Source organism: Schistocerca piceifrons, chromosome 5 (assembly GCF_021461385.2).
Source record: "Schistocerca piceifrons isolate TAMUIC-IGC-003096 chromosome 5, iqSchPice1.1, whole genome shotgun sequence".
In the NCBI taxonomy this organism is placed as follows: domain Eukaryota; kingdom Metazoa; phylum Arthropoda; class Insecta; order Orthoptera; family Acrididae; genus Schistocerca; species Schistocerca piceifrons.
The window spans coordinates 125,131,693-125,154,786 of NC_060142.1; the positions used below are offsets into that span (position 1 = coordinate 125,131,693).

A 23,094-nucleotide genomic window follows, 5' to 3' on the forward strand; every position below is an offset into this window, starting at 1 on the left:
GCGAGAGGGCTGTACAAGCAATGATCACACGCACGGCACAGCGGACACACCAGGAACCGCGGTGTTGGCCGTCGAATGGCGCTAGCTGCGCAGCATTTGTGCACCGCCGCCGTCAGTGTCAGCCAGTTTGCCGTGGCATACGGAGCTCCATCGCAGTCTTTAACACTGGTAGCATACCGCGACAGCGTGGACGTGAACCGTATGTGCAGTTGACGGACTTTGAGTGAGGGCGTATAGTGGGCATGCGGGAGGCCGGGTGGACGTACCGCCGAATTGCTCAACACGTGGGATGTGAGGTCTCCACAGTACATCGATGTTGTCGCCAGTGGTCGGCGGAAGGTGCACGTGCCCGTCGACCTGGGACCGGACCGCAGCGACGGACGGATGCACGCCAAGACCGTAGGATCCTACGCAGTGCCGTAGGGGACCGCACCGCCACTTCCCAGCAAATTAGGGACACTGTTGCTCCTGGGGTATCGGCGAGGACCATTCGCAACCGTCTCCATGAAGCTGGGCTACGGTCCCGCACACCGTTAGGCCGTCTTCCGCTCACGCCCCAACATCGTGCAGCCCGCCTCCAATGGTGTCGCGACAGGCGTGAATGGGAGACGTGTCGTCTTCAGCGATGAGAGCCGCTTCTGCCTTGGTGCCAATGATGGTCGTATGCGTGTTTGGCGCCGTGCAGGTGAGCGCCACAATCAGGACTGCATACGACCGAGGCACACAGGGCCAACACCCGGCATCATGGTGTGGGGAGCGATCTCCTACACTGGCCGTACACCACTGGTGATCGTCGAGGGGACACTGAATAGTGCACGGTACATCCAAACCGTCATCGAACCCATCGTTCTACCATTCCTAGACCGGCAAGGGAACTTGCTGTTCCAACAGGACAATGCACGTCCGCATGTATCCCGTGCCACCCAACGTGCTCTAGAAGGTGTAAGTCAACTACCCTGGCCAGCAAGATCTCCGGATCTGTCCCCCATTGAGCATGTTTGGGACTGGATGAAGCGTCGTCTCACGCGGTCTGCACGTCCAGCACGAACGCTGGTCCAACTGAGGCGCCAGGTGGAAATGGCATGGCAAGCCGTTCCACAGGACTACATCCAGCATGTCTACGATCGTCTCCATGGGAGAATAGCAGCCTGCATTGCTGCGAAAGGTGGATATACACTGTACTAGTGCCGACATTGTGCATGCTCTGTTGCCTGTGTCTATGTGCCTGTGGTTCTGTCAGTGTGATCATGTGATGTATCTGACCCCAGGAATGTGTCAGTAAAGTTTCCCCTTCCTGGGACAATGAATTCACGGTGTTCTTATTTCAGTTTCCAGGAGTGTGTGTGTGTGTATATATATATATATATATATATATATATATATATTAGTTCAGTTGCTTTTAAATGCTAACAGTACATGTTTACAACAAGCCCATTCATGGCAACAATATAAAAGTGAAGAAAGTGAGCACTAATGCTAAAATAAGGTATCCTAATTCTCCATTTGGAAATAACAGAATTTAAATAATCTGCAGAAAAAAGTTCTGATGAGGCACGGATATGTACCTTAGCTTTCAACAGATGTCTTCTTTTCAGGCAGGTGCAGTGATGAAAGTACATAAATTAAGCCTAAAATGAAGTTTGGCCGTACAATTGAACCATCCAAAATCATGCACAGTTGATGACCTAAACTATTAAATTTATGACAGTCAATTTAGATTACATATCACAGTTTACTGAAGTAAAAACTGCTCAAATACTTACATTAACTAACACTACAGAAGTTATTTTGTCTAAAAATAGCTAAAAAGTTGCACATCCATCTCTAGTTTTTTTTTCTTACCTTAATCAATTACTAATTAAATATTGGTTTTATTTACATGGACAACATAGTACAAGAAGTAATACACAACTAAGGATATTGGGAGCACTGCCCCCAGCTGATGCTATAACATACTAGTGGGATGACGGAAACAGCCTTCTATATCTGGTTCTCCATCGCAAGGCGTCTTTTCTTGTGCTGCACAACCATTGTTGAGGCAACAAGGCCTCCAGCCCCAGACGTCAGCCACACCTCCAGTTGACAATGAGCTTTCTGCCCCGAATGGAGCAGACCTCGCTCGAGAGTGTCGAGGCGGAGAATTCTTCCCGGCTCCGCTTCCATATTCTGTGCCCAGTCTGTCACCTGGCGCAGGCGCTCTCGAAATGTCTGTGGAAAGACAAACTTTTCTAAGCACAGATCTGAAATTAATCCACTTAAGAGTAGTTGGTAACATAAGATGCAACAAATGTATCAAATCTGTTCAAAAGAAATGTGCTCTCTTTATAGACAACAACTTCTAAACATTTAAGGAAATTATCAACTGGAATCTTATCAGGATATGCTCAAATATTTGTGTAATGTTTTTCCATGCATTTTTTCACTTCAGATATAGATGTTCCAGAGGTTTTTGCTCGTGTGTTAAACCATGAACGATCAAACTTTCAGATGAATCCTCCTCCTGAGCAAACAGCATGGATGCATGCACGCACACCGGCAGGGTTACATTCTCTGGGTGACAGCAGTGTTTAACGCTGCAGCTCTACTGAGGCAAGTGGAGGGAGAGTTGGGGAGGAATTGTTGGAGCCTGACAGGGGGAGGCAGCAGGTGAATGGGATAGGAATGTGGCACCAGTGAGCTTGTTCTGACTACTCGTGGGGAGTTCGTACAGTGCACAATAATGTGGTAGATAAAACAGTAATAGGGAGACTGCAGAGGGGAGGGTGTGGGAACAGAATGAGAGAGATTACAGTTCACGTGCAGGGTTGGAGGTGGTGCAGGGGAAGGAGCTAGTGGAGTGGAGATTGAGGCCGAGAGGATTGCAGGATTTAACGACGTGTTACAATGAAAATTCTCGTTAACATAATTCACAGAACTTTGTGTTTGGGGAAAGATGACTGGAGGGATCCAGATGGCATGGATTGTGGAGCAGTCACTGATATCAAAGATGTCTGCAGCAGTGAGTCTCATCATGGGGTGGAGAACTCTGCTATTGGCCACAGTTTGGCATAGCCATTCACTTGGGTTTATAGCTGATTACCTTTAATCCTTCTGTTATTTATGTCCCAACAAGTAGTTGTGACAAACAATTGCATGCCAACACTTTTCCTCAAGGCCAAATATTTAGTAAGCATAGCTGTGTCGGGTCTGGCAGTAGCATAGTAGCGTTATAGGATGCATGTTTGTGCTGTAACTATAAATCAGAGTCTGTGTATGTCTTTCAAATCATCATTGTATCCATACACCTCACACATGAGTAAATGGTCCATTGTTTGGATTTCATAACACTCACATTCAGAGCTTTCTGACATGGCCCACTCCTTCAGTAGTTGCTTGCATCTGCCAACACCTATTCTTAGGCGATTCAAAGTTGTTCACAGTTTCCTTGAGAGGTTCAGTCCTTCAATCCTCTTGTTGGGGTCATATACCAAATTGCAGTTTTGTGTGCACTTGCAGTCCATAGTTCCTTCCAGGTTGTTTTTGAGTTGAAGCCTTGAATCTCTTCGCTGATTTTCCTGTAAGCTGTCTTGGATTTAGGCCTGTTTGTGGCTGTTAGGTCTTCGTAGATAGGGAGGTCCGGGTTGTCTAGGATTTTTTGTTGTGTTCTTAGCGCTAGCTGTGATTGCCTGATTTCAGTGCACTCTATGATGGCTAGGACTTGAAGTCAAGCACAGGGGGTGGCCCTGAGTGTTCCCAAGATTATTTGCATTGTCTCCCTCAGCTGGACATCCACTAGCTACATGTGCATTTCGCATCCACACTGGTGAGCAGTATTCAGCTACACTGTAGACTAGAGCTAGTGCTGATGTCCTCGAAGTGCTCACTCCCCATCCCTACATCATTCCAGCCAATTTCGAAAGGATAGCATTGCGGGATTTTAGTTTCTGTTTTTCTCTTCTAGGTGTGCATTGTATGTTAAGAGTGCAATCTAGTTTCACACCCAAGTATTTAGGCTTAGTCTCATGTCTGATCTGCTGTCCATTCATATAAAGCTGTAATTTTCTATGTGATTCTCTGTTGTTAATGTCCATTTTTGTGTTGATTGTTTTGCTGGGGGCTAGGTGTACGTGCCACTTGGAGTAATATGTGTTCAGGACTTCCAGTTCTGCATTCATTGTTTTGTCAAGATCGCTGAAATTTTTACTTTGATACACGATGGCTAGGTCATCAGCGTATGCAAATTTACATGATATAGTTTCTGACATGTCAGCTATATACAGGTTGAAGAGAATGGGTTCTAGTGCTGAGCCCTGTGGCAGACCATTATTCAGAACCATGCTCTTGCTGTTTGTGCCATGAAGTGAGACTTTGATTTTGCTGTGTGTTGACATGTTCTTGAGTAGTGTGTAGGTCTGTTTGCATTTTATGATTCTAGTCAGCTCGAACAATAACTTTTGCTTCTTTCCAGATCTTGGGGAGAGCACCCGTACTGATACATTCCGTGCAGAGTTTGGGAAGCCACCTTCTTCCTAGAGTTCCCAGTTCAAGAATTCTGGTAGGATCTCATCAGGTCCAGCTGCTTTTTCTTTCTTCATTATCTTCAGAGCCCGTGTAATCTCTTCTGCCTCCACTTCTTTCAGAATGTCCATGTTGGTTGGATTATTGACTAATAAATTGTTCAGGTTTCTGGAAACCTCTTTCTCTTTATATGCCTTTTCATAATATTGTTACATTCCACCCTGGATTTTAGGTTTTTTAAAGTTGTATAATCTGTAACTACTGATACAAAATATGTAGGATGAGGTATGGGTATTCCAAAGTGAAAACTTCGAGACAAATTTTCTGAAGGAAGGGGGAGGTGTTACACCCCAGGACAGTATCCCCTGCGGACACTAAAGTTTGTCCAAGTTCTACATTGGCAGCTCTCGGAAGGCAAACTACCCATGTCAATGACCCATAGACTGCTGACTATGGGGAAACCCCGAGTGAGCTGCGGCAAACATGGAAGCTATTGCAGCACAGGGGAATGACTGAGCACCCAAGTCTGCAAGCAAAGCATAATGACATCATGGATCTTGAGAGATATTGTCATACTAGTGACAAAGCAGAGTTTTGTAAGCAAGGCTACATTCAATGCAACAATAAATATTCAGGTGCTGACCCAGCAGAAGAGAGCCTCTGAAACATGAAGTTGCAAAAGTCTGAAGTCACTAGGAGAGCTGACAGTGAGGGAAACCAGAACACATTATGTCATAGCCATCCACACCGCTGCAGAGTGCATGGGAAGTGCCAATGTAAGTATCCCACCCTTCTCATTGCTAAGTGCCGATTGCTGACTGCCCTGTGCATAGCCTCAGCCCTTGTGAGAGTTGTAGCTATCCTGTGAGAGAGAAGGCTCAGTGTGGCTAGCTGCCAACTTCTGATGCAATACCAATGGCGCATGGGGTCCACTATCACCCTACAAGCCTGCCAGAGGCTTGACCTGTGTGACCTGGATGCTGTCTGTCATCTGCCTTTGAGAGTGGGAGCTTTGCTGCTGCTCGTCTCATTCCTGGGGCAGACACCAATGCTACCGGCTCCTGTCTCCTTAACGAGAGCCGAGATCTGCAAGTGGACCTGGCTCGAGCTGCAAATCTTCAATGTCAAAGAGAGTACTTTCAAGATCAATATGCAGAGCTGGAGGCTGCCGGATTTTGCAGGTTGGCAGTGGCCCATGATGTAATAGCCAGCACTTACGCTTTGCTGAGTTGGCAAACTGCGAGCTGAGTGTAAGCTGGCATTCCACTGTTGACAAGGCACTGCTCTGCCAGCCCGGCCGCGGTGCGACATTTTGAACGACAATCCTGTATTACTGCCTAATAGATATGTTTTTGTCAATGTTTTCTTGGTGCTCTCGAGTGCAGCTAGGTCCTCATCAACGCATCCTGCACGGCTCCTGATGACTGTAGGAGTCTGAAATCGGACTCCTATAAAACAGTTTGTTTGATTTTGTAACTAAAGTAGTGTGTGTTTAGCACAATTTTTGTCTTCTGCTAAGGAAAAACTACGTGAATTTCATGTCTATGTGAGCATTTACTGATACCTATAGACCAATGTAAGTTATCACTACATGTGCAGGGGCAACAGCAAGAAAATTACTGTGTGTGTGTTTTAAAGATGATGTAAAGTTTGACATCATGAGTTAGCAGTAGGCAAATTGTCTTAGTTCAACAAGTTTTGGGGTACTTTCTGAATTGATTAAAAATGGTTTCACTAGGGTGAATCTAATGAGGAAGCTAACAGGGGTCACAAGGAAGCTAACAGGGAATCTAATGAAGCCCTCTCCTGGAGCTGCAGAACATTTAGTGGGAGTAGATAATGGGGCAGGGGATGAGAATGTGTGTCCTTCAGACCACAATTAATAGATGCTAGACAATAACTAGAGAGGCTATGGAGGGAGATTGTGGAGAAGTTTGAATTGACAGTTGGCAATAAGGCCATTAGGAAGAGAATGTACTCCAATAGTTTGATTTGATTTGAACGTTGAAAACAGATTTAGCCACCTGTCAAGATTTATGAGAAAAGAGGCTTGCAATAATTCTAGGAGCACGTAAGATGCAGTAGACATCCAATGTTGTTAGTAAGCCTCAGTAAGATAGAAACATAAAGAAGAGGATTCCGTATTAGGTAGCAGTTGTGGTGCAGTGGAAGATCATAACTGCAGGACGTATTAGGTAAGAGCACCAAGTCATCCGCATTTTTAAATAGATGTTGGATTCAATGAGGTGGCAAAAGAGTTAACAGATTTGTAGTAGGAGGCACTGGGAACAGTGGCAGGAAATGTGCTTATGATATAGGCGGTGACTTGGAGGCAAGATTGCTACTCAAACTCTGACCATTAGTGTTTGTTTTAAACAGCTCTTGTGGCATTACAATCAACTATTGACAGTGTTGTGGCACACATTAATTTGAGACCTGAGAGGGCACTGATGGCTGCTGGCAAGGCACACATTTAAGTGATGTTAGTTGAGTGTGTCCATAGGTCAGTTTACGTTAGACATGGGTTACACCTGAATAGAACTGGGAAGGGTTGGTTGGTGAAGCTTGTAAATGACAGTATAGTAAGGGGATCTGGGACCACTCGGCCAAATTATAGTGATAACATATAGAAGGGATAGATCAATTTAAAATGAAGGCAGGAAGATTCCTTTAAACACTACTCTTCCGGGTACACCACCTTGACAAAGCACTGTCCGTGTGGTTGGAGAGGCTTGCATATTTGCATGAAGCTGAGGGCTATGCCGAAGGTTGAGGACCTACTGCCGGAAAGGCCTTAGCTGATGGATCAGACTAAGAGTGTCCCACAACATCCTGTCTTCCTTATCCACTCCTAGTCCTTCCCCAATTCCCTTCCCCAACCCAGTGTATGACGCGATGTGCCAAGGGGTGCTGGCACATGGAAAGATGTGTCTCAAACAGAGCCACAGGGATACCGGTCAACCTCCCTGAGTAGGTAACCTTACACCGTGCGGTGTTTCTGTAGTGTGAACTGTGTAGATCCACAAATCTCGTGGGACCGAGATGAACACGACTGATGAAAACAAACTGAGGGGAAAACTGAGACTTTACACACCCAATCATCAGGGTCAGGACCGATGGAATGCACTCCCACTACTGAATCAGGGTCTAGACCTGAGCAAGAAGTGGGAACTGTAACTGAGAAGTTGGACCAGATCAAGATTAAAGCCTTGTATGGGGCCCAGAGGAGGAAACTTCTCAGGGAACAAAAACAGAAGAAAGACACGTATTGGAAAGATCTTTGATGTGCAGCAACATGTACGCTGCTTATTTTTGTGTTACAAAGGCATAAATTCGAATTCCACCAAACACCGCATGTTACTTTCCGAAGCATAGAAATCGAGATTGCGACACGCTTTTGTAAGCCAGTCATAGCTCATGTCATGTGATCTCGCCAGCTGATGACAGCGTAGGACACATGACGTAGTCAGCCAATAGCAAGATCACTCTTAAGTATCGCGAACAGACAAATAAGAAAAGTTAATGGTTTTAATTAATACACATAGTGTTGCTACAAGAAAAACAAAGCTTTGACATATAATATTGGTCTCTAAGATTAACAAACTGCAAGAGACGCTAAGGTTCCACATATAATGTTGATATTAAGATACATCACACAAATGTTCCAATAAAATTTTTAATAACGATGTAAATGTCTGATCTTCTGGGCTCGAAATTCTTCTAGATGGTCGTTCTCAAAGAGTTGATATTTAAATGAGAGTCAAGCGCTCTGTGATGTAAGAAATTCATCGTACATTCTCGCACATAGTTCATAGTTCACCTTGCGTAAAAGGAAATTTACTCTGAAAGTAAAGCTTTTCAAACCACCATCCACAATATTTTCCCGTGACCCGTTAGAAATTGGTTCATTTCAGCAGTTGCCAGAGAGCGCCAGATAACAGGAGTCACTGCGCTTGCGCAGCTACGATGACGCAGGAAGCCCGCATATTTGGATGTGTAAAAGAAACAAGACATCAGAGGATACTTCAAGAGCATCGGAATTTCGGGAACCACACTAAAATGCATAATTCAGCTTAAAGTGCACATTCATATGTCCAGATGCGGGTGTAAATTTTCTGGAGTACCAGTACTGTATTATCTCATGTTTGAGTCTTTATTATGGCATAATGCCATATGAGCTAGAAGACAGAAAATGTGCAGCGAACAGTTGAAACTAGCCAAATGTGTGAAATTAAACACTTCGTTTCAAATAAATTGACTGCCTCACTGCAAAAGATTAAAAAAAGCCAAATCTCTTTAGCTAACCAACAAAAATAACTTCATTGTTCTGCAAGGCAATTAATGCTTGACTGTCAGAAAGGTGGAAATAAAACCTGAACATATTTTAGCCTTCCATAATTATGTGAACGTATTTTAATTCAATTGATAGCTCCCCTCAGAAATCCGTTTTGTTTTCATTTAATGTGAGAGCAATAAATGAAGAGGAAACAGCAAAGCAAAATCACTAAACGTAAACACAGGTCACGTGGAGACTACCCACCTCCCCACTACAACTCAGACTGCTCTGTGGATCAGCCCCCTATCTCCGATATTTCCGAACTGGGGCAGTATTAGATAGTAGTGCCCAGCCACACATCTGTAGCCAGAAGTGGGAGAAGGTACTAGTCATAAGCGACTCAACTGTGCATTCAGAAGAGCCCACCCGCAACTGCTCAAACGAATCTAATGTAAACAGCTGTCACGTCATGCTCATTGGAGGCAATTTGTTGTTACGAAGCATTGCATATAGTCTTCCTAAAGCCTTTGACACACTTTGCTGTTGGCAGACAGCTTGGTATGAGTGCTGTGTTTTATTGTTGTATATGGTGTACTTCCTTTGTGACTTAAGTTTTATTTTCATTTTTTTCTCTCGTTCATGTTTTGTTGCTGCAGTATTATTCTGCAGAACCGGGATACAGTAATATTCTTGTTAGAGTATTGGTTCTTACAAAATCACAAAAATTTAACTGAAAACTAAAACAATGAAAAATTCCCAGAATTCTAAAAAATTCCCGAGTTTTTCCCAGTTTTCTCCCAGATGAAAAAATTACCGGGTTTTTCCCGGATCTCCTGGATGTATAAACCCTGGGGAAAACGGCCTATAAGAATCCCAGGAAACCAGACTGGAGACATATGAAGGAACAACTTGGAAAAACAAAGAAGACAGGTACAAAGACTGTTTAACAAATGTAAAGGACAATGGGCAAAATATTGTGAGGGCCTTGTCAACTACAACCTTGCAATTAGATATGCAAAGGAGGCATCCTGGAAGGCATTCTATGAGGAAGTGGGAGGCACGGCTGCTCAAGCCAGACTTCACAAAATCCTCACTAGAGTACCAACTAATCCAGGAGGTACGTTGAGGAAGGAGGATGGGGAATATACAAAGATAGCTCATGAGACACTGGAATTGCTCCTCAAAACTCACTTCCCTCAATATGCTCTGGCAGATAACACAGACCAGGATGCGATCCCTGAGAGACAATGGTTCACAGGCATTGGAAAAGAGGACTGGGAATTGGCCAAGGACTGTGACAACTTCAGTAAAATCCAATAGGCTGTAGGAAGATTCCAACTGTTCAAGTCACCTGGCCCAGATAGAATCTTTCCAGCTCTCCTGCAATAAGCAGGAGAGAATCTTATAAGAGTCCTATGCAGGTTATTCAGGGTTAATCTAGCAGCAGGAATCATTCCCAATGACTAGAGGGCAGTGAAGGTTGTCTTTACTCCAAAGCCAGGGAGAATTGATCATACCAAGGCCAAGGGTATGAGACCAATCAGTGTATCCTCCTTCATTCTTAAAACATTGGAAAAACTGGTTAATGCATATGTTGGAGAGAGGAGGCTAACTAGGGCTCCTCTACATTCAAACCAACATGCATATCAACCAGGTACATCGTGTGAGACAGCTCTCCACTAACTTGTTGAGAAGATGGAGAAAGCACTCCACTTTCAGGAAATAGCCCTTTGCATATTCCTGAACATCTTGGGGCTTTTAGTAACACTATCTTCGATTCCATGGTTAAGGCAGCAGAGATGCATTGCCTAGGGACCACTATATGTAGGTGGACTATGGCCATGCTTAGTGGAAGGAAGGTAGAGACCACCATGATAAATGGAAAGATGGTAATTAACACCACTAGAGATTGTCCACAAGGAGGGGTTTTGTCCCCTTTATTGTGGAATCTAGTGGTAAATGAACTCATTGAGGAAGATGACCTTGTCATAGTAATACTTGGCAAATTTACTGACAGACAGGAATATGGCACAAGGTGCACAGGACATTGTGCAAGATTGATGCAGGAAACAGGATCTAAGGGTTAATCCTAAGAAGTGTGTTGTGGTACCATTCACAAAGAAGCATATCCAACACTCAAGTTGGAATCTAAAGCTTTTCGATGAAACTCTACCTGTGAAGGGGATAGTGAAATATATAGGGGTAACCTTAGATGAGAAACTAACATGGACCCCTCACATTACCAAGGTGAAAGATACTCTAGTGAGTACCAGAAGAGCTTGTGGTAAAAACTGGGGCCTAAGCCCCAGAGATAAGAGGTATGTACTGGCTATACACCATGGTGGTTAGACCTAGGATCCCCTATGGGAACAGTGTGGTGGAAGAGGGTAGAACAGCAAGTTGCAGCTAAGGAGCTTGCTCAGGTGTAGAGACTGGCCTGCTTAGCCATAACAGGCAGAATTAGCAACACACTAACCACTGGGATGGAAAACATGCTGGACATGCCTCCATTACACCTTTGGGTCAAGATAGAGGGAGCAGCTGGTGCATACAGACTCAAAACTGGTAAAAACTGGATCTCATGGGGATATCCAGACTCACATACTAAAATAGTGAGTAAAGTAAATATATAAATGGTTGGGGAAATGCCAGCTGACTATATAATAACTCCCAGATGCTTCAACAAGCCTTACAATATAATACTTGGAACCAGGGAGCAGTGGGAAAAAAACAGTTCGACACCATACAGGGGACATTGTTTGGTTCACTGATCGGTCGAAATCAGACCAAGGCACTGAGACCGGGGTGTACAGGGGTTCAGCCAAGACTGGAGGGCATCAGCTCTTTAGGAAAATGGGCCTCGGTATTCAAAATGAAATTACTGCAATCAGGGTGTGTGGAGGAGAATGTGCGTAGGTTCTACAAGGACTGTAGCATCTACATCTATTCAGACAGCCAGGCAGCCCTGAAATTATTGGCAACTCCTGCAACAAGACCTAAGCATGTTGCAGAGTGTCACAGGGTTCTGGTGGAGCTAGGGCAGCAACATGGTAAGCCCAGTGTGGCTCCTTGGCCACTCGGGGATTGGTGGCAATGAACAAGCCGACAGATTGGCCAGGATGGGGGCAAAGACTCCATTCACTGGACTGGAACCTGTCCTGACAGTCACCAAGGCTATGATCAAACTAGAACTACAGAACAGGCTCAGAAGACAGCACGCAGAATACTGGACCAAGGTCTATAAACAAAAACATGGCACAGTAATGACGCCAAAGCTGTGTTTTAAAAGAAGCTCTGTAATCCTGGGCTTGAACAGGAAAGAGATTAAACTCATGGCAGGACTGATGACTGGCCATGGGAATTTCAAAAAACACCGACATACAATGGGTATAACAGAAGAAGACTCTAAATGTAGGATCTGTGATGAGAGTGAAGAAACTGCATCACACCTAATCTTCGAATGCACCGCACTGGAGAGCAAGGGAGACAGAATTTTCGGGACAACTAGACCTGAAAAAATTGTATTTAACAAAGAACTGGTAAAGGGGCTCCTTGCACTATTTAAGGGCATTGGTTGACTTTACTAGTTATACAGGGAGCGATACTGCACAACTAACTCTGTTTCAGTGCGGGCAGTGGTGGGTTAGACCAAAGCTGTTTTAGCTTGCCTGCTAAAATCAAATCAAATCATTCCTTTAACAATGGAAGAAGTTCAGTAAACGAAGAATGCAGATCGGAAAGCACAGTATGTGTATTTAATAAAACTGTTAGGGGAATGAAAGGCAAAGTATCTGAATTGCTAACAGATCGTAACAACAATAACTCATAAGGGAATTCTCCAATTTCATTTGTCAAAACCCATCTTGAAATTTTTTTTTACAAAGGAAAAATACACCATAAGAAATGCAGTTACATCTGTAACTGCTGTATAGTCTACACACCATTGTGAAGTGTACAGCATATAATAAATCCCATTGTAGCAGTTATAAAAGTTTTTTCCTGTTCCATTCACATATGGAACACAGAAAGAATGACTTCTTAAATGTGTCTGTGTACGTTGTAATTAGTATGATCTTGCCTCTGCGATCTCTACAGGAGCAATGTATACAAGATTGCAAGAGTAAAAGCAGTCCTGGTTGCAAAGTTATTTAATAACTATAATGTGTGTATTTTGTATAAATGGTCCTATTCTGTGAGTTAGTTGGGGTGTTTAAAGTCCTCTTTCCAGTTTATACGTTTTTATGATAAATGGGCTACATCTTCAGTACCTTTTACACAATCTGATGATGCCCCAAAAGGGTGAAACTTAATACTGATATTAAATAACTTTGTGACCAAGAATGTTCTTTCTTAAACAATTCAAAATCAGTTGCTGTACCAATCTATCACAATGGAATGGAAAAGATTTTAGTAGGTTGTAATAAATTCTTAAAATCATCACTTTAAGTTGGTTCTAAGAACTTTGCAAGTATGTTTCCACAGGATGGTTTGCACGTATCTTCAGCACTCTCCTGCGGGTCAAACAAACTTGTGACCAAAATGAAAAACACCCTAGTATTCTACGACTATGACATCAATGAGTCACAGTTGGAATTGGCCAACTCTTACAAATACCTGTCCATATCAGTTTGTAGGGATACGAAATGAAATGATCACATAGGCTCAGACATATGTAAATCATGTGGCAGACTGCAGTCCACTGATAGAAAACCAAGGAAAAGCAACCACTGTTCAAGGAGACAGCATACAAAACGCTCAGGCCTCATACACAGAGCAGTATTCTGGGTTGGGTCTCATGAGCATTTTGTATGCTGTCTCCTTTACAGACTGACTGCATTTTCCTAGCATTCTACCACTGAACTGCAGTCTGCCACCTGATTTACCTACGATTGAGTGTATGTAATCATTTCATTTCATATTCCTGCAAATTATAACACCCAGGTATTTGTACTCTGTTGGCCAATTCCAATAGTGAGTCACTGATATTGCAGTCATACGATACTATGTTTTTCACATTTATGAAAATTTAAAACCAGTTGTCAGTCTTTGCACCACTTTGACATCTTATCAAGATCGAAACAAATATTTGTGCAGCTTCTTTCAGACAATACTTCATTATCAATAACTGTATCTTCAGTGAAAACCCTGGGGTTATAGTCAATATTGTCAGTTGGATCATTAATACAACACATGAACAGCAAGTGCCCCAACACACTTCCCTGAGGCACATCCACAGTTACTTTTACATGAGTCGATTATTTGACATCTGAGGTAACTTGCTGTGTCCTCTCTACTTTTGATAAGAAGCAGGGTGTGATACTGAGTAAAAAGTTTTTTGGAAGTTGAGAACTTCTGCATGTAACTGACTGCCTTCATCTATGGCTTTCAGTACACCACGTGGGGAAAGTGCGAGTTGGGTTTCACATGATCATTGTTTTTGGTATCCATGCTAGTTGGAGGAGGTCATTCTGTTCGAGATTCCTCATTATGTTTGAGGTCAAAATATGTTCCAAGATTCTACAACAAATCGAAGGCAAGGATATTGGGCTGTAGTTTTGTTTATCGCTTCTGATTCCCTTCTTCTAGATGTGTGTGACCTAAGCTTCCTGGGCACCAGTTTTTTTTTTCAAGGTATCTACTATAGATTAAAATTAACAGAGGGACTCACTAACAGCATCTGACAGGGATTCAATTGTCAAATTTTAATCAGCTAAAATGTACTGAAAGTGCTTTTAAAAAATTGTTGACGCTTGGCCACATGCTGAACTGCTTTTAACTGCAATTAACGCAGTCATTCCCGCCTAGTGTGTGAATCAGCAAATGAGCAGAAGCAACCATGACAAGAGAGCATTACTTTACATATCATATATTTCCCATCAGTTCAATTAGGAATTAAATTTGTTGCGGTGGAACAGTACCCACTTACGTACATAATATTATGACAGTTCTTGTAGCACAATTCTTCCATAATTTTTGAATTTCCCATGTTTTTCTCGAATGGAACTGTTTTTTGTTTAAGCTGAATCATTTAAGCACTTCACTGTAATTACTAAGTCTTATTTTGACAAAGTCTGGAAGGTGCATGAAATGGTGCCAGCTGCTGTTCTGAATACCAGACACACCGATCAAGTTCTCGTAACATGGTAGTGTAAACTGATAATCCAATAATGACTGCATTTTAAGAATATGTCAAGGATTATAAACCTGAAATGACAGTGGGCAATCATAAATTACATATTTACAATTTGTACAGAAATCAGATGGCAGTTATAAGAGTCGAGGGGCACGAAAGGGAAGCAGTGGTTGGGAAGGGAGTGAGACAGGGTTGTAGCCTCTCCCCGATGTTATTCAATCTGTATATCCAGCACGCAGTAAAGGAAACAAAAGAAAAATTTGGAGTAGGTATTAAAATCCATGGAGAAGACATAAATACTTTGAGGTTCACTGCTGACATTGTAATTCTGTCAGAGACAGCAAAGGACTTGGAAGAGCAGTTGAACGGAATGGACAGTGTCTTGAAAGGAGGACATAAGATGAACATCAACAAAAGCAAAACAAGGTTAATGGAATGTAGTCGAATTAAGTCGGGTGATGCTGAGGGAATTAGATTAGGAAATGAGACGCTTAAAGTAGTAAAGGAGTTTTGCTATTTGGGGAGCAAAATAACTGATGATGATCCAAGTAGAGAGGATATAAAATGTAGACTGGCAATGGCAAGGAAAGCGTTTCTGAAGAAGAGAAATTTGTTAATATCGAGTATAGATTTAAGTGTCAGGAAGTCGTTTCTGAAAGTATTTGTGTGGAGTGTAGCCATGTATGGAAGTGAAACATGGACGACGAATAGTTTGGACAAGAAGAGAAATATGGTGCTACAGAAGAATGCTGAAGATTAGACGCGTAGATCACATAACTAATGAGGAGGTATTGAATAGAATTAGGAAGAAGAGGAGCTTGTGGCACAACTTGACTAGAAGAAGGGATTGGTTGGTATTACATGTTCTGAGACACCAAGGGATCACCAATTTAGTATTGGAGGGCAGCGTGGAGGGTAAAAATCGTAGAGGGAGACCAAGAGATGAATACACTAAGCAGATTCAGAAGGATGTAGGTTGCAGTAAGTACTGGCAGATGAAGAGGCTTGCACATGATAGAATAGCATGGAGAGCTGCATCAAACCAGTCTCAGGACTGAAGACCACAGCAACAACCTATAACTTCCTAATCACAGTCTTTTCATTGCATACTCCTGAAAGATATATGTCTTGTTAGTGCACAGACCAAGGGTCAAACAATAGCAGTGATTCATTTTCTCTACCTGGTAAGCAGATGCCTGAAATGAAATACTGAAAATTTAATTTTTCAAATTTTTGCTACATTGACTACATTTTTTCAGTAATCAGTGCATTAAAAGAAAGATGCTAGTTCACTTTGAATCCGCAGACATAAAGATGTGGAAACAGAAGTTGTTTCACGAAACCTAACTGATCAGCAGTTGCAGTGACAAGAGCTACGAAACTCTACACAGTAACAGATTGGTTAATGGTATTTCCTCTATTTGTTTACTCAAAGTAAACCTTGTAATTTTATGACTCAATATACTGTGTGATTAATGGGCTTGGGGAGACCTGAGATCATCAATGTGAATTTAATTTGTGATTTACAGGGTCTAAGTCTCACAGATCTCCACTGGCAACAGTCAACTGCCTCTGTAGTTCTGAATTTTTCAAAAGTTTTCTTTCGCTCTTTTCTGCATTTCATTGAAGTGCGTGGCCCTTTCTCTGTGGAACAATTTTTGCTTTCATTTGTGCAATTCACATTCAGATTTCACATAGAGGAACCTTTTGCATTTATTCCCTCAATCCAATAGATTTGACCAAATGTCAGAGTTTAGCGGGAGGATCCGCTTGTATGTGTAGGAAACATGCAACAGTCCCCAGCAGTTAGAGAGCCTAAGTCAGTTGCAAATTCTAATGGAATGAAGAAGAAGGTTCTGCTGCTAGGCAATTCACATGACAGAAGTGTGGGCCAGCAGTTGCAGGAAGTGTTGGGGAATGAGTACCAGATCACCAGCATTATGAAGCCTAGTGCAGGGATGGCTCAGGTGTCTGTTAACACAGGGGAGTTATGGAGGAATTTTATGAAAGAGTATCAGGTCATGATCCTGGGTGGAGCTGGGAATAGTCTTGATAGGGGATAAGGAGTATGATGTAGGTGGTGACTTGGTAAAGATAGCTATTCAAACTGGTGGCACTAATGTGCACTTCATGCAACTGTTTCAGTGTCATGATCGACCTCATCTTAATGCAGCTGTTAGGCGCATTAACATGGGGCTGGAGGAGCCACTAATGGCGGAGGGCATGGCTCACTTTGCAGTGGTGCCAGTTGAGCCTATCAATAGAACTGAGTTTCACTAGTCTTGGCCTGCAACTCAATAGGTATGAGAAGGGGAGACTGGCAAAGCTTATAGGTGACAGCGTAGTGGGTGGTGGCGGTATCACTCATAGGAAAATTCCTGCGGTAGTTCGTGTTAGAACTGCAGTCAACTGATAGGTGTACCTGTTTAAATGAAGTCTCTCTAACAAAGGAATCACCTTCAAAGGAGGTTAGGTATCCAGGTAGTGAAGGAATTAGCATATTTCATCCAAATACAAGGGGTATTGGAGATAAAGTAAGTGAACTACGTACAAATGTTGACTGACATTACTGGTATATCAGAGCACCATTTTAATAATGTGACAATTCGGAGGCTTCCTTTAACAGGATACAAATTAGCTGGCTGTTTTTCATGGTGTTCTTTGTGGAGTGGATGAGTTACCACGTTGTATGTAAAAAATGGTATTTCAGTCTGTGGACTTATCACAGCACTGCACTCAACAGGTATTTGAATGGTGTGCAGGGGGAGTTGAATTTAATGAAACTAAACTTCTAATTGTTATTTATAGGTCCCCTAATTCTGATTTGAGAGCATTTTTGCTCACACTAGAGAGGGTTCTTGGTTCACTTTATAGGATGTACCAAAAATTAGTTATTTGTGGTGACTTCAATATTAATTTTGTATGTGATTGTGCAAAAAAAAGGATGTTGGAAGATCTCCTAAATTCATAAGATCTGATGCAGACTGTCTTTTTTTCCAACCAGGATGCAGGGGAATAGTAGCACAGCCATAGACAATATTTTTATTCAGTCTTCATTACTAGATGGGCATTCTATTAGTAAAAGGGTGAATGGCCTTTCAGACCATGATGCACAAAATTTTAATACTGAAAGGTTTTTGTACTCAGACAAATGTTGTATATAATTACAATCTATGTGGAAAAGCTTGTCCAATAGCAAAATAGAGTTTTTTTTAAACCTCATTAAGGAACAAGAAAGGCAGGATGTTTACAGTGCCGACAACATAGATGACAAACATAATGCTTTCCTTAACACATTTCTCATGCTCTTTGAAAGTTGGTTTCCATTAGAACAGTCTAAATAGGCTACCACCAGTAAAAGACAGCCCTGGTGGCTGAGTACTGGGGTAAGGATATCATGTAGAACAAAGTGGGAATTACATCAAAAGGTTAGAAAGTCACAATCAAGGTACAGTGCCCATTACAAACAGTACTGTAGGGCACCTAAAAATGTTGTTCGGAAAGCAAAGAGTATGTGGGACACAAATAGAATAGCTAATTCACATGATAAAACTAAAACATATGGTCCGTTGTGAAGGAAGTGTCTGGTCAGCAGCACAAGGTCGATGATATAAATTCAGTTCATAGTAAAAATGTTTCTGTTACTGGTAAGTCAGATATACGTACAGTATTTAGCAATCACATCCTGAGCACTGCTGATGAATTAAATAAAAACTTAGTTTCTACAGGGAATCATACAACTTTCTTGGAAAATGCCTTTCCGAGAGTGATATCTGAAATATTTCTCTGTGAAACAATGGAAAATCCAGGATGGATAGCATCTCCGCTATATGGTGAGTAGCAATTTTCATTCTCATAATATTGATACTCCTCTGTGATACTAACAAGGGGGAGGTTGAATCAATAATTAAATCACTGGAAACTAAGGACTCTCATGGATATGCTGGAGTACCTAGCAGAATACTAAAGTACTGTGCTGCACATGTTAGCTATGTATGTCGTTTTTCCTTTTAAGAATGGTCCATTTCCTGAACTATTAAAAGTACTCAGTAGTAGAGTCCCTACATAAAAAGGGATAATGTAGACAATTTTAGACCTATTTCTATGCCATCTTTGTTTGCTAACGGTATTGAAAAGGCTATGGTATGTAAGGATAATTGATCAATTTATTTCACATAATTTGCTAAAAAATGTACAGTTTGTTTTAGAAGTGGTTTAACAACTGAAAATGATATACTCTCTTTTCTCCGTGAGGTACTGTGTGGATTAAACAAAAGGTTTCGAACACTAGGCATCTTTTTTGATTTGACTAAGGCATTCGATTGTGTTGATCACAAAATATTGATCCAGAATTTGGACATTATAGAATCCGTGAGGTACTGTATGGATTAAACAAAAGGTTTTCAACACTAGGCATCTTTTTTGATTTGACTAGGGCATTTGATTGTGTTGATCACAAAATATTGATCCAGAAATTGGACATTATAGAATACGGGGAGGAGCTCACAATTAGTTCACCTCGTACATTAATAACAGGCACCAAAAGGTCACTCCCCACAGTGCTGAGAATGACTGTGATGTGGGGTATGAGTGGGGCACAGTTAATGGGGGGGGGGGGAGGTGCCACAGGGATCAATGCTGGGGCTATGCCTGTTCATTATTTATATAAATGATATGCTGCATAGTATTACAGGTGATTCTAAAATGTTTCTTTTTGTTGATGACACTAGCTTGATAGTAAAGGATGTCGAGTGCAATGTTGGCACTGTTTCAAACAGTGCAGTTCAAGCAACAAGTTCAAGGTTTGTCAAAAATAATAAACTAACACTAAATTGCAGTAAGACTCAGTTTGTACAGTTTCTAACACACAATTAAAAAAACCTGACATTTTAATTTTACAGAATGGCATATGATTAGTAAAACTGAACAGTTCAAACTTCTAGTTGTTCAGATAGATAGTAAACTATCATGGAAAGCCCATGTTCACAATCTTGTTCAAAGACTTAATGCTGCCACTTTTACCATTCGAACGGTATCTGAAATAAGTGATATTCAACACTAAAAGTAGTCTACTTTCCTTATTTTCATTCGCTTGTACCGTATGGTATTATATTTTGGGGTAATACTTCCTATTCTCAAGGATATTGTTGGCTCAGAGGTGGGCGGTTTGAGCAATAAGTGTTGTAAGTTCACAAACCTCTTGTTGACCCCTGACATTGGGCTCTCAATATATATATATTCTTTCGTGTCAGTTTTTGGTAACAATAGCATCTTATTCCTAAGAATTTGCAGCTTTCACTTGGTTAATACTAGAAAGAAGTCCACTCAGCATTTGGATCACACTTCCTTGACTATTGTGCATAATGGCATGCAATATACTGTCGCATCCATTTTCAATAAGCTACCACAAGAATTCAAAAATCTTAGCAGTAATCCACAAACATTCAAATCAAAATTGAAGAGTTTTCTGATGGGTCACTACTCCTATTTTGTCGAGGACTTCCTCGAAATTTAAGTTGATTCCTGTGTTACATGGCTGATTGCATTTACATAAACTTATGGCTTGTAATTTTTTTGGATTTATAAACATTTTAGTTTATCTCTTATTACTTTTATGTTGTAATTTCATGTACTGACATGTTCCAAGAAATTGAAGATTTGCTCTCAATTTGGTCCTATGAAATTAGACATGTAAAATAAATAAATAAAAAATCCTTTTAACAAAAAATTCACAGCCTTTTCCTTATTGTTAAAAGCATTTGCAGTGCATATTTCTTTGTGCTAGAAAGGTTTTCGTGTTTTGATTCTGACTGGCACAATTATCATTGCTTGGACAACAGTTCCCAGTGACATTAACCAGCAAATCACGGATATACGTCTTCAGAAAAATTAGGTGATGCCAATCGCATACCACGCTCTTCATATTGCATCTCCGCAAGATTGAGAATGTTAACTGAATTGGATTCCGCTGTGACCCACACAAAACCAGTTTCTCTTAACCGGAATATATGGGGGAAAAACAACAATATTAATTCAGATTTATTTGCACTGTTAACATTTACTGATACTGTGAAAGGAACTGATAACAAATGAGTTGCAAAGTCCACTAAATCTTAGTTGTGAACAAGTGTATCAAAACTATCAACAGAAACTGAATATCGTTTTACAGATTATGATCAGAATATGTTGTGTATCTGTTTAATGATGTGCCATCAAACAAAACTGCACACCAAAAGTGTTGCCCAAGCACTGTCTGCTTCATCTCCACTAAGCATTTTTCCACACATCTGGTGGGCAATGAAATTGGCAACTTTCAATATTTTACATGTGCGCGTGCCCCCCCCCCCCCCCACACACACTTGAATAATACATTTGTTTGAATTTCACACAAGGAAAAAAATTTCAGGGCAGATTTTGACATGTCAGATAGGACCATTCTCTTGTCAGAACACCTGTGTTCCCCTCCAAAGGAAGCCTTGATATCTTCTTGGCAGGGGGTCTGTAGAGGCCTATACTGAATACTTTTTCCCCCTTGAAAATTCAAACTCTCCCACACATACCAGCCATGCCATATATGCGAAATATAATGTATCATTCAAAAGATTAGACATGTTAAAACACTGGCATGACCAGATATTTGATGATTGTGCAGAACATTTTGACCTTTCATGGGAAAAAAACTTTTCAGTACAGGCCTCTGCAGACTTCCCAGTTAGATTACACAGTATTCCTCTCTAAACTTGACACTTTGGCTAGGCTCAGTTGTTAAGAAATACACGAGGTTGATTTTGTGTGGGGTAGAAGGGGCACTAGCCTGGAATGCAGTACCAGTTGCAGGTTGCCTACCTGACAGCTTCCAGGAGCAACAAAAATAAAGCAGACTGTTAGCATGAACTCTTTTTCACTGTTAACAAATCACAAGTACACTGAAATACAACATCCTAACTACGTACTAAAGAAAAATGAAACTGTATGAAAACAAATAAAATCTTTTCCCACTTCCAGCCCGAATTAGCTCTACTACTGTCATATGGATGGCACCAGAGGTCAGAAGTGCCAAAATGATTATACATCAAGCTTTCTTTCTTTTTTTTCTTTCTTTTTTTTTTCTTTTTTTTTTTTTTTTTTTTATAAAAACCTGTCAAGATGGCATTAATGTTCACAGGCAATGATTGGTAAAATTTAATGTGGAACATTCAAAGATGTCATATTTTTAGCCATGAAAAGTCTCTCAAAGTACAAGTAGTATCTACTATGGCCTATAGTAAGCACTAAAATTTCTTCAGCTATTAAAATATTCACATTGGATCAACTGTAAATAGAAAAGCAGAAACTATAATGAAGAATCTACAACCTAAAATGCATCCTATCACGTTGACTTCAGTTATACTTTCGTAAGATATACACTGTGATGTTGCACTAAAGTCTCTGTCATCTTACTATACTACCCATACATCATACAGTAAGACAATCATCTGCAGCTTGTGAAATATTTCCTTTAAGCAAGAGTGCTAAAATATAGATAGTAGTTGCTGAGGGTAGCAAACAGATGTAATAACATAATATGATGTACAGATGCTCGTGTTGAATCCATGAGCATTAGAAGTAGCATTCACTTCCACAGATCATACAACATGTAAGCCATTCTACTAAGTTGATTAACAGTTAAAAAGTTTGTTTCATTAACAGTATAATTATTTAATCATTTGGTGCATGTTTTGTGTTTATATTAAAATGGGATCATTCACATTCTGTAAAATAAAGCTTGTATGTACACTACTGGCAATTAAAATTGCTACACCAAGAAGAAATGCAGATAATAATCGGGTATTCATTGGACAAATATATTATACTAGAACTGACATGTGATTACATTTTCACGCAATTTGGGTGAATAGATACTGAGAAATCAGTACCCAGAACAACCACCTCTAGCTGTAATAACTGCCTTGATATGCCTGGGCATTGAGTCAAACAGAGCTTGGATGGTGTGTACAGGTACAGCTGCCCATGCAGCTTCAACACGATACCACAGTTCATCAAGAGGAGTGACTGGCGTATTGTGACGAGCCAGTTGCTCGGTCACCACTGACCAGAAGTTTTCAATTGGTGAGAGATATGGAGAATGTGCTGGCCGGTGCAGCAGTCCAACATTTTCTGTATCCAGAAAGGCCCGTAAAGGACCTGC

General features: G+C 41.3%; 1 protein-coding gene across 1 annotated transcript in view; it reads right to left on the bottom strand.

The window, feature by feature from the left end:
- Positions 1-1,681: 1,681 nt before the first annotated feature.
- The window catches only part of LOC124798601 (DNA replication complex GINS protein PSF3), a 38,986-nt gene continuing 17,573 nt past the window's right edge, over positions 1,682-23,094 (bottom strand). Inside the window, exon 4 of the mRNA XM_047262074.1 lies at positions 1,682-2,208. Within this exon, the coding sequence (XP_047118030.1) occupies positions 1,981-2,208 (228 nt within the window). The 3' untranslated portion in view covers positions 1,682-1,980. The remainder of the gene's footprint in view (positions 2,209-23,094) is intronic.